Genomic DNA, 16,788 nt, shown 5'->3' on the forward strand with positions numbered 1-16,788 from the left:
ACGCCGCACACTGCTACACGCCACACACTGCTGCACGCCACACACTGCTGCACGCCACACACTGCTGCATGCCGCTGCACGCCACACACTGCTGCACGCCACACACTGCTGCACGCCACACACTGCTGCACACCGCACACTGCTGCATGCCGCACACTGCTACACGAAACCCTGCTGCACGCCACACACTGCTGCACGCCACACACTGCTGCAGGCCACACACTGCTGCACGCCGCACAATTCTACACAAAACACTGCTGCACGCCACACACTGCTGCACGGCACACACTACTGCACGCCGCACACTGCTGCACGCCGCACACTGCTGCACACTTCTGCATTACTCACTGCTGCATGCTGCACGACACTGCTGCATGCAGCACACTGCTGCATGCCGCACACTGCTGCACGCCGCACACTGCTGCATGCCACACAGTGCTGCATGCTTCACACTGCTACACGAAACACTGCTGCACGCCGCACACTGCTGCACGCCGCACACTGCTGCACGCCACACACTGCTGCACGCCTCACACTGCTGCACGCCTCACACTGCTGCACGCCACACACTGCTGCATGCCTCACACTGCTGCATGCCTCACACTGCTGCATGCCTCACACTGCTGCATGCCTCACACTGCTGCATGCCTCACACTGCTTGCTGGGCTTCGTTGCATTAATTTTTCTTAAGTCTGGGCCTATATTTTTCTCACATTGCTGACTCTCATATAGGGAAGAGAGGAGTGAGGTTGTCTGGTGGATATTCATTAAATTAATAACCAATAATAGACTTTTCAATCAAACAGCATTTGTAAAGCACACCTGTCACCCCAAGGGTATCTGGGCGCTTTCACACGCACAGTTTCCCGAGGTTGAGATATCTCATTTCTACCCATCGAGCCAACAATGACATCAACTCACAGGCTCACGTTACTTGCTTTCCTAGGTTATGCCTCATTCTGGCACCAGCATTTGTTGTTTCCTTGAAGATCTGCTCTTGGTAGTGGTGGGGAGTCTGGAGACTGGTTTATGTTTCAAAATGATGTCTGCCTTCTCACTGTAGCTGCAAAAATGATATCACTCTTTACTATTTGTTTATTCTGCAATGCATCTCTGTGCTTTAGAAATGCTTTTATAAAGGTGACCTTTTAATTCTTCACGAAATACATATTACAAATATTGTTATAGGCTCTGAAAATTGATCATCTCCAACATTTTCCCCTTGCTCCTTGGTAGGTATATAATGCAGCTACCATATAAAACCACTGGGAGCTTGGAAAAGTTTATAATATACATAAATAAATAATACAAAACACATGGAATAATCTCAAACTCAAAGCTGAGCCCAATGGATTTGTACGCTCTTAAAGGCTTGCCACAGGGAAAGTTTTCTGTTGTGACCCCAATCACAGGATGTTGGGTACAGTCTCCACGTCCTGAAAAATAACTGGACAGGCCATATAAAGTGACAGGATGGGCACACCCTGGCTCCCGTACATAGATGAAGAGACACCCACGGGCTCCCCAAAGTTGAAAAGAAAACCTGTTTTTCAGGTGGGTTTTGCAAACTTTCCAACCACCTAATTTGTGAATCTCCAGTGGCACAACCCACCATGAACTGTGTTCCAAAGTTCACAAGCCCACTACAGAGTTCATAATAATGAGCCAGGTGGACCCATATTGGAGTCCCTGTCATAGTTCACAGACTCTACCTTGATTGTGAACTATGATATTTGTGGACCCCTGTTGGGTTCCATACAATACTTTGTGGGCTCTGTACACAGTATGAGGACTGCACTCGCCATGTTGTGAATTTATGAACTTCATTTAAATTCTACAATCTTGTTTCGAGAAAAGGTGGTGTATGTGGCGAGGGGTAAGCCTGCGACATGGGTGAAAGTGTGGGGCCCCTGGAACGCCTACCGTGGGAGTATTTGCGCGCCACCATTGCTGCCTGCTGCCTCACCAGCCCCGTCCCCTTAGCTGACCCCTTCCCCTAGCCCCGGGTACAGGTTCCCCCAGTCCTCGCTCTGTTTCCCTCCCCCTCTTTGGACTCCTCTAATAGTTGGGGTTCCCCCTTTTGGGAGCACGTGCTGTTACTTTCGACTGTAGGGTAGCCTTGTGGGTGTTGTTTTTTTTTGTTGTTTGTATAAAATGAAACCGCACTGTGACGTATTATGGCTGTGGCCCATGATGTTGATGACTCCTGCTTATGCTCCTTTGTAATGCCAAGGGTTCTATGAACGTATGCCATATGTTTCTGCCATTCCTAGCGGCCGGCCGGAAGGTTGTGGGCCCATAATTGTATCTTATTGAGATTTGTAATAAACGGTTTCAAAAAAAAAAAAAAAAAAAAAAAATTCTACAATCTTTTGGCACATTTAGATGCCATTTAAAATACAAAAAAGCATTTTTTCCTCATAAAATTAGTTGTTTAGTAGCCTGATGGGGTTAGATTGTGTTTTAGATGCTTCGTGCAGTGTGGTTCATTTTTGGCAGACTGACACATCCACCAGCTTTAACAGCCCCATTGGTATTCAAAGGCCTTTTGGGATGTGACCCTATTCCCAGGTCTCTGCTGCCTCTGAGCTGCAGTCACAGCTAAATGTGTTAATCCAAAGATCTTTCAAGACTTTATGAGACGGTGCCCCCTGTGGGACCAGTATTGTTGGGGGTGGGAGGAGCTCTTTGTGGGGCCACAACTAAATACAAAGAACAAAACAAAATAAAAGTGCAAAAATATTTGATAAAAACACGGAATGTTCTAGAGACACATGGACCATCCCCTGTTCCCTGTACCTGGTGCGGCGTTGGTTCTGTAAATTGTGCGCCCCCCTCTGTTGCACTCTGTTTGAGACTTCATCTTTTCTCTTCCTTCTCCAGGTATTATGCCATCTGCTGCCAGCCCCTGGTCTACAGGAATAAAATGACGCCAATGCGCATTGCTATGATGCTGGGGGGTTGCTGGATCATCCCCACCTTCATCTCCTTCCTCCCCATCATGCAGGGATGGAACAGCATCGGCATTGTTGACTTGGTAAGCACGAGGGTCGCGAAAACGCGGGACACAATGTATTGTTACTGACGAACTTTTATTTAAAGGTATGAGAACGATTTGGCGAAAAAGCATATGCTTTATAGCACTATACATTGATCCATGTTGCCATGTTTTTCTTAATTGTGATCGGTGTAATTGCATTTGCATTTTAGTCGTTTCGATGTAAATACGCCATTTGGACGGCGACGAGCAGTCCTGGCAAGTACCACGCATCAGGCATTAGACTAACGCATTTCAGTGTGGTGCTCTGCATCACTGCACGGAAATGCATTGTCACACATAATGAATAGTCTTAGAGCTGTCACAGAAAGCGCACTGCAAACAGTGTGTGGCAGCTGGCAGTGCGCGTCAGTGCTTGCGTGCGCTGCTCATGTAGGCTTCGGCGCCCTCCTAGCAGCTCATGGTCAGCCAAACAGAGTGGCAGCCAGTGCTGCTACAATGTATCTTTTTTGATTCCCGCTGGGCGTGGAGCGGGGCTCTGAGTCACTAGACTGTCTGAGTGATGTCATAGGCCGGCCCAGGTTCAGTGAGTGACATAGTCTCAGACTGGCCGTAGAGCCGCAGAAGAACGTCGCGTCACAGCCTGCTTCTAGAGAGTTGGTGCTCACATAGGAGAGAAGAAGAGCAGCACTACAGCGCAACCAGGGCAAGTATGAGTCTAGCCAGGGGCTCAGGTGGCAAGGCAATATCACAAGGAGCCCTATAGACCATGTCGGTCCTAGGCAGCTGCAGCCAGGACAGCTAGCAGGGCATGGTATCCTATGTTCCCTGTAGGCTGTGCGCGGGCGTGCGTGCACATCCTGTCTACGTCGAGAGCTCAGACTCTCTCAGGGAGCGCGCTCATCTCTCTCAGACTTAATAGTGATTAAAGGGAGGTGTGAAAACTTCCCTTTTCTCTTTTCATGGCAGGCGCACCAAGAGGCCCAGCAAATGCATCAGTGACAAAAGGGGCAGTTTCTTTCATTTAATGTGGGAGCGGTTTATGAGGCGTGCAGCAGGCAGTGTGAAATAAACACATGTGATTGTGTTTCACATGGCAAAGAGAGGGTGAGTGCGTAGAATTACTGCCAGAGCTACTGACTTTGGAACTGGGAAAACAGCTTCCAGTCTGATGCTCAGGTAAAGTGCTCCAATACCTTTTGGTCCTGTTTGCTGCATAAAACTGCAAAAAAAATCTTTCAGGCCAATCTCAGTTCTTTTAAAAAACTCTATTTAATAATCCCTTCAGCACACAATCTGATGTACTAAAATCAGTAGAATTATGCTGCAAGGGTGCACCCAATTATGTGGCAAGGTTGGCTAAATTATGCAGCAAGAAAACACAAATTACGCGGCATAATGCAATGTATTTTTTGTTTGTATTACTTCATGGTTTTGTCATTTTTACACATGATAAAACTGTCTATGCACAGGTTTTGCCTAATTACTACCAGTTTAATAACCAAATGCAGAAATATTCAACTGAAAATGACCAGTTAACATTTGCTAAGGGCCTTCCACTGCGTGCAAGCACATGGCCACATTTTTAGTAACCTTAGATCCGTTTCACCTAAAACAATTTTTAGGGGTCAAAATCTGCAGATTATGCAGCAGATGATGAATTATATGGCAAGTATGGCAAATCCATAATTATTTTGGATAAGCCACCGTTACAGAATCAAATATTTCTAGTGGCCCTGACTAAGGTGAAACAATTCTACATTTTAATTTTTGAATTTTGAAAACACCTCACCATATTCTTACATGATCTGTGCTGCATGGTTGACATGACACATATTTACAAGGCTCGGCTTGTGCATGGGCTTTTGAGAGCTAGAGCTGACCCTTGGCTCAGCTGTCCCTGTTAATTTGTTGACTCGCCCAGCTGTACCTTGCACCATAGTCACAGAAAAAGAATTATGCAGCAGGAGAGGAACAAATTATGCGGCAAGGTTGAATTATAAGGCAAGAAAATGCTAATTATGTGGTGTAATATGGCATATTTTGTGATCGTATTACTATATATTTTTGGCAATTTAACACATACTAACACTGTCTGGGCAAATGTTGCACCTCATTAGTACCAATTTAACACCCAAGTACAACAATTAGCAACAGAAAACTGACAGTTTAACCTTTGCAAAGGGTCTATCACTTTGCACCAATAAAGATAGTCATGGTTTTAGTACCTTTTGATACATTCAGGCTAGAAACTATGTTTTGGGTAAAACATTTGAAGATTATACAGTAGATGATGGATTATGTGGCACTTGTGGCAAATCCATAGCTAGACGGAAAGGGCCACGACCCTTGCATAATTTCAGGTAGAACAGTTGGAGCACAAGATGCTGTGGCACCCATGGCCAGGGGTGCAAGGAGCCCACTGAGCCCCTGTATTGGGTGTCTTTTAATACCAACCCAGATGTAAGGGGAGCATTTTTTTCTTGTTTGCATTAGGGCCCAAGGCACCCTTCCCTAGCCTCTAATTTTGGTAGTGTGCATACCGTACATGCTTGAATATTGAGTTTTTACTTGTCTTCAGTGCATGCAGCCTTAGCTTCAGTGCACAGAGCTCCTTTATTGCCACACATGGAGGAAAGAAATTAGAGAGAACATCGGTAGTATCCAGTGGGCAGAAGCAAGCAGTTTGAGGACACAAGCATGTTCTTTAGGAAAGCAACAGACAACGGGGCCGGTTCAGGCATAGGAGCTCCCTGGGAGTGCTCCATCGGCAGTAATGATGCCCTTCCCGCCGGTAGCGTGGGTTACTGGCCCGGGCTGGAGGAGGTTGGACATGTTCTGCTAAATAGGTGGAATGTCTTAAAGTAAACAATCCTGTGTCATATGTGTTTTTTGTATTCTAGTCTCACAGCCTGCTGCATGACAGACACTGGTACAAGTACTCTTAGGTCATAGCGTGGGCGACACTTCGGATCCCAGCCAGGGTGATCGGGCACCCAACTTTAGGATCATTACTTTTAATCAGTGTCTCAGAAAGTGTCTTTTTGAAATAATAGAGATAACTAGGCTTTGTGTACCTTAGTCAGCCTCTTCTCTTGAGGCTTGCCCTGACCCCCACTCATGTTAGTTGTTTTAGACTAGCCTTGCAACTTATCCTGAGCCTCAGGCTGATAATAGCGGATGGCGCCATGCTGTAATCGGCTAACTGATTTTTATTAGATTACTCAATCTCTTTTTGAAATATATTACAGTCTGCAGCCGGGTTGTGACCCCTAGCTATGTGTGTGCCCTTCCATTTCTGGTGCTTTCCAGCAATTTTAAGATCTTCTTAGAGTTTCTTGTTGCTCAATGGGTGTCATTTCTGATATCTATATGGTTCCCTCATCTTCATTGCTTGATTTTGCTCACAAGAAAGTGTCACTTATAGTTGTTGAAATGCCACTCATAATTACACTGAAATTATAAAAATGTCACACATAGCAATCTAAACATTGACATCTTTGCAGGAGTACCTGGAACAAAAGGCACACACAGCAGTTTCAGTGCTAATTAGGGTGTGGACTCCCCTCAGGCACGCATGAGCCATTTATTTATCCTCAAGATGAGAGCACTAGGGAGAGATCAACTAGTTCCTATACAGAGTTTTTTTGCCGCTCTAACAGTGGGACACCCCTTCCCCCTCACTGCTTATAGCGGTAACATTCCTCCCAAAACATCGAAGGTTAAAGTAGACCAATCACAAATGATACCACTTCGCTCTCTGTAGCTAACATTTCGTAGTCCTTGTATCTCCAGGACAGTGGTGGATTCGGTCTTGAAAAGTGTGGGGTATTTCTCGAGAGAGAGCTCAACAGCTTTGCAACTGGCAGAGGGCAGACAAGTCATTCCCAACTGGTCAATGGGCCGACAAAGTCGAGGCATGGTTGGCTACATGGTGCTCTGAGAAGCCGCTACCTCCATGGACTGCTCAGGACTGTAAGTTGGCATCAACATTACGGCCATTAAGCCAGACTGGCCAATAATCACACAGGCATCCTCGCCCTGCCTCTTGCTCATTCTTCAATAATACTGGTTTCTCCTTACGTTTATGGCATGTGTTGATGGTTGGAGCCCAAGGCAAAATGTGTGGGAATGGTATCAACAGATAGCCACTTGAATAACAACACTGCTGGTGAATTTTCCTTCCTGACATGTGGGGTGTTCTGTAAATCTCAGAGGAATTTATAAATGGCCCACTCTGAGGTGTCTAGTTCCATCATAGCTATTCAAATGACTTTGTTTTATTGTCTGCATGAAGCGTTCGACCTCTCCGTTGGCTTGGGTTCACCGAGGCATCACCCTTCTGTGCTTTATGTTTAGCGAATGAAGGTAACAGGGTACTTCGTGTCACTGAAATGGTGCTCCATTCTTAATGCAGAATTAATTGGGAACCCCATGTGTGCTGAATATTTTTTCTGGTTTGGAGACCACTTCTTCCATCAGTGACTGCACAACTTCAACTTCTGGAAATTTGCTATAGTGATTCCCTTATTTGCATGGGGCCACCCCACCATGCAAATGAGGGAATGCCCTCTGAAGATAGGCTGGCACAACATGTGTGCCATCGCAACCAGTATTGCTGAAGGGAACGCACAAGCATCGGAGGCCCCCCCTGTAACACAAATGTGCCCTGGGGGCGCACAGAGCAGGTGCACACGATTGTTGCACCCCAAGAGCACAATGTATAATGTGGCCCCAAATATTTTGGGCTCCTTGAGTTGGAGGACATTAATGCTAGATAAAGTGTGCTGCCATGGTTTTTGTTTTCTCACCAAAAGAAACAAATGTGTGCATTTGCACACGGGGACAACACTGCTGGTGCACTGTAATCCTGCCCCATGAATGTCGAAGTCAAGCCCATGTTTGTGCATCCTGGACCTGGTCAGCCACTTGCCTTAAAGGGTCAAAACATTATAGGTGAATGGCGATTGTCATCTTCAACCTCACAGTCATGAGATGCTAAATAGCCCTACACCACAGATGATGGATGACACTGGCTGATGATCCGAAAGCCGGTTTACTGTTTATAAAGTGTTTGTCCACTCCAGGCAGCATCTTGACAATGAGAAACCACCAACCAAAAGAACAATGAAGAAGAAAAACACAAGATGAAAACACCAGCCAACTCTGACATCAACAGTTGAACAAGGTTTCCAAGGTCCAGAAATGTGCTTCTTATACAGCGCACATACACAGAGAGGTTGCATTCCACATCTAAGGGCCCACATTTCTGAGATTTATGGCGCATAAATTTGCATGATATAAGTTTTTCAGTTTGGGAGAGGCAGGCTCATCAATTTTTATCAAAACTAAATTGAGACACTCAACACATGGCTAACTCAACCTGTAAGGCATTCGACGTGCGAACTATGGGTAAACAGGCCCTGGATATAGCCGACTAATGCTATTTGTTCCTTTTTTAGCCGTCATTAACACCTTGCTATTGGTCTGCTCTAGGCCAATAGCAGCTCAGGTTGTCCCACCAGAATACCAACTCCAGAGACAGAACAGACAGGAAGTAAAGGAGAGGACATTGTCGCCTTCATGTTACATAAGGAATCAGTGTGGTGAAATGCCTATAAATATTTAATATTCGTGCAGTGAAATGTACAATCTGAACCAGATGCACAATTGTATTTGTCATATTTTGTAGCTGTTGTGCTTATGATGTATTTACCCCAATAGAAACAGCATATTTTGCCCGCCATCTATGAGCTGAGTGGTAAAACACTCTTGTTCTGGGATGCTGGTATCCCATGATTTTTGGGGGCACACTCAGTAGGGTTCCCGCACTCCAATAAACTTGCAAGATTTTCTCTTCCCTTCGAAAGCGTTACAGGCATAGAAAGGAAGGGCTTTAAGCGTCAGACAAAAAATGTCACAGAATCTCTTGCAGGTGAAATAGCAAACCTAAGAATTACTATACGCACATATAATGGCATTTTACAGGGCATTATAAATTATTATCCTTGTACAGATTAGGTGAACAAGAATTATTATAATACTAAACAGTTCAGCCACCAAAAATGAAAGAAGGTTGAATTCTGAATACACTCCAAAGATTGCTCATAACACATTCATTCTCTAAATATATTTAGCTGGATGTATAGCTAGATGTATTAGTTTATCATATTTCCTGAGTCATGGAAAACTCACTAAAATCCTGTCCGTTTGCCCACATCATTCCCAGCAACCAGTCAGGATGCTAGCCCTCCACCCCACCCCCATTGATAGGGAGGGATGGGCCCTTTTGTGCATTAGATTCTATGGAGGAGGTGGAGGGGGCTTCCAAATGGATTTCCATTTGTTATATGGACGATGTTTCTATTCGTTTATTAGGAGGCATCATTCAAGAGCTCTTATGTTGTATCATTTCCCTTCTGCTCGACAGTGATGCAGAATAGAAGATAAGTCTTTTCTAGCTACTATAAGGAGAGCAGCAGAAAATATAGGATAATTCAATACAGACAAACTCTGTTAACCTGTGCAAGAACAGACGCCCGCTTTAGGCCCAGCTCCCTCGTGGTTATAAGACATGCACACAAACCCTTTCACGGTGCAAACCTGAGGTATGTTACATGCATTTAGGAAAAGTGTTCTGACACACGACAGGGAGATCTCTGGGCAAGGAACCAAGTTAAGGCGTCCTCATTAGCCCACCTGAGAAGATAAACTTAGAACCATTAAACTTGAAGGACTGGTAGTAGGGCCAAACCAAAAAGGTAGCCATGCCCTAGATGTGTTCCTTCTGTCACCCAGTGTGAGGTTATGCTCCTCGCTTTTCTCTTGAACTTGGTGGGATCATATAAATAAGCAGTAATCTCCTAACTTTCGACTTTTCCTCAGTTACATCCACAATTTACAGCTACGTACGCATCACAAGACTGACTGCAATACTGTTACTGACAATTTAAAATGAAAAGACAGGCCCATCTTTGACTGCGAGATGGATCACTCAGTTGAACTCGAGTAGATCAATTCCATGCTTGGTGGTTTTGCCCATAAAAATAGGAAGTAATCGAAAGAGGCTTCAGGCCTGCCTCTGGCACCAAAGGAGTTTGCTGGGCTGGAAACAGGCGTGTGGAGCGAAGCATAACAAGTGATGTCAATACAAACAGTGCAAGAATTCATTCAGTAGACAAAGAAAAATGGAGTATTTATAAATAGCAGTAACAGAGCTCGGAAACAGTATTTCCCCTTCAAATTGCAGCTGCAGGGGGCCGTCAGAGAGATATTGTGTCTGATGTGTGAAATTACAGTCTCTCTGGCTTCTGGATGAGAAATAATATTATCAATGCAACTCTGACAAACTAGCAGGTTTCTCTGAGGACAAACTGGATCCTGTAACATTTGGTATCAAGGATGCCACGTTTTCAGCACCCACTTTGGGAGCCTGCCGCAGGGTGGAAAGGTAGGGGAACATACAGAGAGCCTGATTATCGATTTGATCAACATGAAGATATATTTTCTACAGTAAAGTGACGCTGGATCCTTGTCTTGCAATCGTTTTTTTTTTTTTTTTTTAGAGTTTTAAATAGCGCAAAGATATCGGGTATCACAGATCGCTTTACATGAGCACCCGTTTCTTTACACAAGGACACATTCCTTTTTGTTAGGCACGGGGAGATTAAGAGATTTGCCCAGAATCTCAGGATGTTGAGCGTCGTTGCCGAGTCTCGAACCCGGTTCCCCAGCTTCAAGGTGGCCCGCTCTAGCTGTAAGGCTACATCTTCTCCCAAAGAGTTAAAAATTCTTCCCAGCTGTCAGTCCCATATTATCGGCAGTAGTTAAGAGTCCAAGTTCAACAGGGCCTAAAGAGATTAAACAAACAATGTAGTTCGCGATTGTAAAAAAAAAAAAAATGTGTATGGATGCAGAGGATCAGGTTCTCTCTTTGACACCTGTAGCTTTGGAAAAATTAGGCACAAAGGAAATGAGGGAATATGTTGAGAGGGATAGCTGGGGTGGCCTGACAGTTCTGGATGAGCTCAGGTTGGAAGCCGGCGGAAGCCGGGGGTTCTTGCTCTCCCTTCAACTGCTGCTATTAATTTTGGATGTGTGTCTTTTTAGCGCATGTATATATTTTAAACTGCACATTTTTAAATTGCATATCCTACCTGGCCTGCTGCTTTGCGGCGTGACTAGCGCTCATTTGGGGTTGGTGGCGGACCGTCCCTGGCTCTCCGCTGCTGCTGTTGGGCGGGGGCGCTTTCGTTCTTCCACAGACGCCATCTTGGGTAGGGGAAGGCTGACGGGCTACTTGCTCCTCCCTCCCGCCCTCCCATGCTATTTCAGAGCGCGATCTTACTCGATCGCTGCATTCGTATGTTTGCTCTCCCCTGAGGCGGAAGCCGGGGGTTCTTGCTCTCCCTTCAACTGCTGCTATTAATTTTGGATGTGTGTCTTTTTAGCGCATGTATATATTTTAAACTGCACATTTTTAAATTGCATATCCTACCTGGCCTGCTGCTTTGCGGCGTGACTAGCGCTCATTTGGGGTTGGTGGCGGACCGTCCCTGGCTCTCCGCTGCTGCTGTTGGGCGGGGGCGCTTTCGTTCTTCCACAGACGCCATCTTGGGTAGGGGAAGGCTGACGGGCTACTTGCTCCTCCCTCCCGCCCTCCCATGCTATTTCAGAGCGCGATCTTACTCGATCGCTGCATTCGTATGTTTGCTCTCCCCTGAGGCGGAAGCCGGGGGTTCTTGCTCTCCCTTCAACTGCTGCTATTAATTTTGGATGTGTGTCTTTTTAGCGCATGTATATATTTTAAACTGCACATTTTTAAATTGCATATCCTACCTGGCCTGCTGCTTTGCGGCGTGACTAGCGCTCATTTGGGGTTGGTGGCGGACCGTCCCTGGCTCTCCGCTGCTGCTGTTGGGCGGGGGCGCTTTCGTTCTTCCACAGACGCCATCTTGGGTAGGGGAAGGCTGACGGGCTACTTGCTCCTCCCTCCCGCCCTCCCATGCTATTTCAGAGCGCGATCTTACTCGATCGCTGCATTCGTATGTTTGCTCTCCCCTGAGGCGGAAGCCGGGGGTTCTTGCTCTCCCTTCAACTGCTGCTATTAATTTTGGATGTGTGTCTTTTTAGCGCATGTATATATTTTAAACTGCACATTTTTAAATTGCATATCCTACCTGGCCTGCTGCTTTGCGGCGTGACTAGCGCTCATTTGGGGTTGGTGGCGGACCGTCCCTGGCTCTCCGCTGCTGCTGTTGGGCGGGGGCGCTTTCGTTCTTCCACAGACGCCATCTTGGGTAGGGGAAGGCTGACGGGCTACTTGCTCCTCCCTCCCGCCCTCCCATGCTATTTCAGAGCGCGATCTTACTCGATCGCTGCATTCGTATGTTTGCTCTCCCCTGAGGCGGAAGCCGGGGGTTCTTGCTCTCCCTTCAACTGCTGCTATTAATTTTGGATGTGTGTCTTTTTAGCGCATGTATATATTTTAAACTGCACATTTTTAAATTGCATATCCTACCTGGCCTGCTGCTTTGCGGCGTGACTAGCGCTCATTTGGGGTTGGTGGCGGACCGTCCCTGGCTCTCCGCTGCTGCTGTTGGGCGGGGGCGCTTTCGTTCTTCCACAGACGCCATCTTGGGTAGGGGAAGGCTGACGGGCTACTTGCTCCTCCCTCCTACCCTTCAGGCTCATGGATAAAAATAACGGTATCATCCCGTCCGCGCAGAGGGCGGGCGCAGCGGGCGCGCCGGCGGCGCGCCGAAGGCGCGCCAAAGGCAAGCCCGTCTGCGCCCGTCCGCGGCCGACCGGGGCTCGGGGCCAGAACCCCTGCCCTCGGCAAGAATATTCCCCGGGATGTACACAGACAGCATCATTATACGCATAGTGATCTGATGGCTCTTCGCCCCACAGTCGCAGACGGTTGTTGCCACTCTATGTCTGCTGACTGTGCTGCCTCCACCCTTTACTGTGGCACTTGTCAATTTGCCACTAACCTTGGGAGCGAAGGTGAGACGCAGGTAAGAAAGCTGAATTTCTCCTTATTAAACTGCAGATCTATGAAGAAGCATAAACAGGAGATACATGATCTAGTTATAGACAGCGATCTCGATGTGCTTTTTTTAACGGAAACGTGGCTGGATGATGCTTCTACCCCCGAGACTCTGGAAGCGGTACCTGTGAACTACTGTCTTCTCAGACTCGACAGAAGAAATAAAAAGGGAGGGGGGCTGGCCATAATTTTTAAAAACAATCTTGACTGTAGTTTAGAGAAGGCTGCATTACCCTACTGTGAGGTTGGTTTTTTTACGATTGGCATCAACCCTCAAACCACGATCAATGGCTTTCTTCTGTACCGGCCTCCCGGTAATCCTGGTCAATTCAATTCCCAACTTGCAGAGCTTATAACCCCTCCTGCTCTGCGCTATAAGAAATTTCTTATTTTGGGCGACCTCAACCTTCATTTTGAAGAAACTAATAGTAGGGAGGCACAGGAAGTAGTAACTACACTTCAATCCCTTGCACTTCAACTTCAATCCTCTTCCCCATCTCATCAACTAGGCCACCTCTTAGACCCGGTTTTTGCTAACTGGGAGGGGGTGACAGTTGCTAACCCTATTCAAATACCGTGGTCTGACCATTTTGTAATTCCCATAGAAGTAGCTTTAGCCCAAAGTAAAAATTTAGTGACTAAATCCAAGCCCCTAAAGCGTAGGGACTGGAGAAAGTTCACGCCGGAGGATTTTCAAGCCGCTTTACTTGCGGATCCTCCTCCAGGGAGCAAAACTTTGCTTACGGCGTGGAACACCTATGAGAAATGGATGTCTAGGGCCTTGGATTCGGTTGCTCCATGGACAACCAAACCTCCTGCCAGAAAATCCAAGACTGCACCCTGGTTTACCAAAGATCTTATGGTAGCAAAAGCCAAATGCAAAAATTTGGAACGTGGTTGGAGAAAACACTATTCTCCCGAAGACTTGTTGAAATATAAAAATGAATTAAAAATATATCATAAATCAATAAGAGCTGCTAGAGGCGCCTTCTTTAAGGGACGCATTGAACTTGCTAAGAATCCCACCAAGGAACTGTTCTCTATCTATAAAGAACTCACCACTCCAAGCAGATTGGTGGCTCAAGACACCTACTCTAATGAGCTATGTGACGACATTGCGGATTTCTTTACGAAAAAGGTTGACATGATTCATGCCACCTTTGTTGGAAATCCGTTCATTAGTCACAATGGTGCGCAATACGTCGACCATGCATCTAAACCTTCCCTGACATGTTTCTTAGTTCCGGAAAGACAGGAGCTGCTCACCATTATGAATAGCATCCGGTCTGGCTCCCCACTGGATGTCATATCTCCTAAGCATTGCAAGGGAGCCATTGAAAGCACAATTGAGCAGATTGTTCATCTCATCACTCTCTCTTTCCAGGAGTGTTACGTGCCTGATGCTTGGAAAAGGGCTCAAGTTATTCCTCTGAAGAAAAAACCTTCAATACACATTTCCCAGCTGCAAAACTTGCGCCCGGTCTCCCTCCTTCCTTTCTGTGCAAAAGTAGTAGAAAAGGTAGTGAACATTCAAATCATGAAATTTGTGGAGGATAATTCCCTTCTCCACCCTACTCAGTCAGGATTCAGAGCGGGCCACTCCACAGAATCTGCGGTCCTTTTTTCTACAGAGTGCCTGAGACAACTTGTGGACGAGGGGCAGACGGCAGCGTTGGTTTTACTTGATCTAAGTGCAGCTTTTGATACAATACTGCACTCCACGCTGCTGTCTCGCCTCTCGGAAAGGGGAGTGACGGGATCTGCACTGGAATGGATTAAATCCTTTTTAGCTAACAGAAGTTTCCAGGTGCATTGCCCACCTTACAAATCCTCCCTCAGAAAGCTTAAACATGGAGTCCCTCAGGGCTCCAGTTTAAGCCCTACTCTGTTCAATCTTTACATGGAGCCTCTAGCTCGTATTGTGGAAGCTTTCGGAGTGGATATCGTCACGTATGCTGACGATACCCAATTAATAATCAAACTCACCGATAGCCAGTCAGATGGGGCCACAAATTTTTCCAACTGTATGCTCTCCGTAGCTGGGTGGATGGACAACAACTGTCTACGCCTTAATGGCGACAAAACTGAAATTCTTGTTGTTGGCAAATCCCCCTCTGCGTGGTCGCAAGCCTGGTGGCCAACACAACTGGGAGACACTCCCCAGCCGGTTCAGTCTGTTAGAAACCTGGGGATCATGCTGGACACGGAGTTTTCTTTTAAGCAACAGATCAGTAAAGTCACGAGCAAATGCTTTGGCATACTTAAAACTCTTCGGAAAATCCTTGAGTTACTCCCCATAAGTGCCAGAAAGACACTCATTCATGCCTTAGTTACACCTCACCTGGACTATGGTAATGCTCTCCTTTTGGGGCTCAGCAAAAAAGGTATTCATCAACTCCAGCGTGTGCAAAATGCCGCCGCACGTATGGTGCTCAACCTCCCTCGTAGAGCATCAGGAAAAAAGGCCCTTTATGAACTTCACTGGCTCCCCATTGAGGAGCGCATCAGGTTCAAGGCTCTCTGCTTAGCCCACCGCATAGCTCAGGGTAAAGGCCCTGGCTATTTGCGTAATCTTCTTACCATGCATCGCCCTGTCCGCCACCTCAGGTCTGCGGGAGCGATGAGGTTCCAGCTCCCCCGGGTTCGTAAGACCAGGATCGGAGGTGCTTCTTTTAGGTTCTTGGCCTGCAAACACTGGAATAGGCTCCCTCTTGCTCTCCGTATGGAGCCTTCTGAAGCAAGATTTCGTTTAAAATTGAAAACCCACCTATTCCCGGGTACAAATTAATTTCTCTGTATCGAGGATTGGGGTTTTTGATCCCGGTCTCTGATCTTAGGGGAGCAGCAGCAGCATTTGTTAGCGCGGGGACACACTATGTTAGTGTAACCAGGCGCTTTAAAAATGGTTTTATTATTATTATTATTATGCAGATGGCTGGAGAGTCTTGGCCTTGATCCATCTAGATTTATTACCCTTTGCTGACACCTTGACACCCTATTCCACTGCTGAATGTGAAGGAACTCAGGGTTTCAGGCTCTGCCTTTGCCTGGATCCTGTTCATCTTACACCTCTCAAACAGTGTCTTTTACTCTGGTCCCATTGGACTCTCTCTGGGTTGTCAGCACCACTATCTTGCCCGATGACGTTATCAGCCACTGTCTTTCTTTTTTCATTCTGACAGCTTTCTCTCAAATGTATGCAGCAGGCCCGCAGGTGCTGTGCTCCGTCAGGAGTCAACACGGGCATAGACCATTTGTCAAACACACAACAGGAGATGGGACTATGCTTTCAATGAGTTAACCACTGGCAATCACTCAGGGTAGCATTCCAACTCAACGTTCTTTTGCCCTCCACGCTACCTTAGATTGGACCCAGCCATAGGCACATCAGTCTTGACCCTTCGCCAATGGGAACATTCCAGCCCAGACTGCCAGCACAGGTTCTCCCTGAACTGGACCACAAGCAACCCAAGACCGGGTTTGTTTGGGACTCTTCAGTCAGGTGTAGCTTGGTTCCAGTATCAAAGTGAGCAAAGGATCTTCATTCAGCCAGGAGGGACTAACCTTCGGGTGACTCTCCCCGAATACTGTCGACATGGAAACTCGGCAGATCATTCTCAGTGAGGGCTCTATCTTTGTGAAATATGCTACCGGTATCTTTAAGAGGTAAAAGCGACCATCTGCATTTCTGAAATGTCTCAGCCCTACCAGTCCTGAGGTTAATTGACTAGATTGAGAA

At 46.6% G+C, this 16,788-nt stretch overlaps 1 protein-coding gene across 3 annotated transcripts in view; it reads left to right on the forward strand.

The window, feature by feature from the left end:
• Nucleotides 1–16,788, forward strand: part of HTR4 (5-hydroxytryptamine receptor 4) — a 1,182,210-nt gene that overhangs the window by 685,217 nt on the left and 480,205 nt on the right. For all 3 annotated transcript variants that reach the window (XM_085618193.1, XM_085618195.1, XM_085618194.1), the window contains exon 5: nucleotides 2,884–3,037. In XM_085618193.1, coding sequence (XP_085474319.1) covers nucleotides 2,884–3,037 — 154 coding nt within the window. The remainder of the gene's footprint in view (nucleotides 1–2,883; nucleotides 3,038–16,788) is intronic.

This window comes from Triturus cristatus, chromosome 7 (assembly GCF_964204655.1).
Source record: "Triturus cristatus chromosome 7, aTriCri1.1, whole genome shotgun sequence".
Lineage (NCBI taxonomy): Eukaryota > Metazoa > Chordata > Amphibia > Caudata > Salamandridae > Triturus > Triturus cristatus.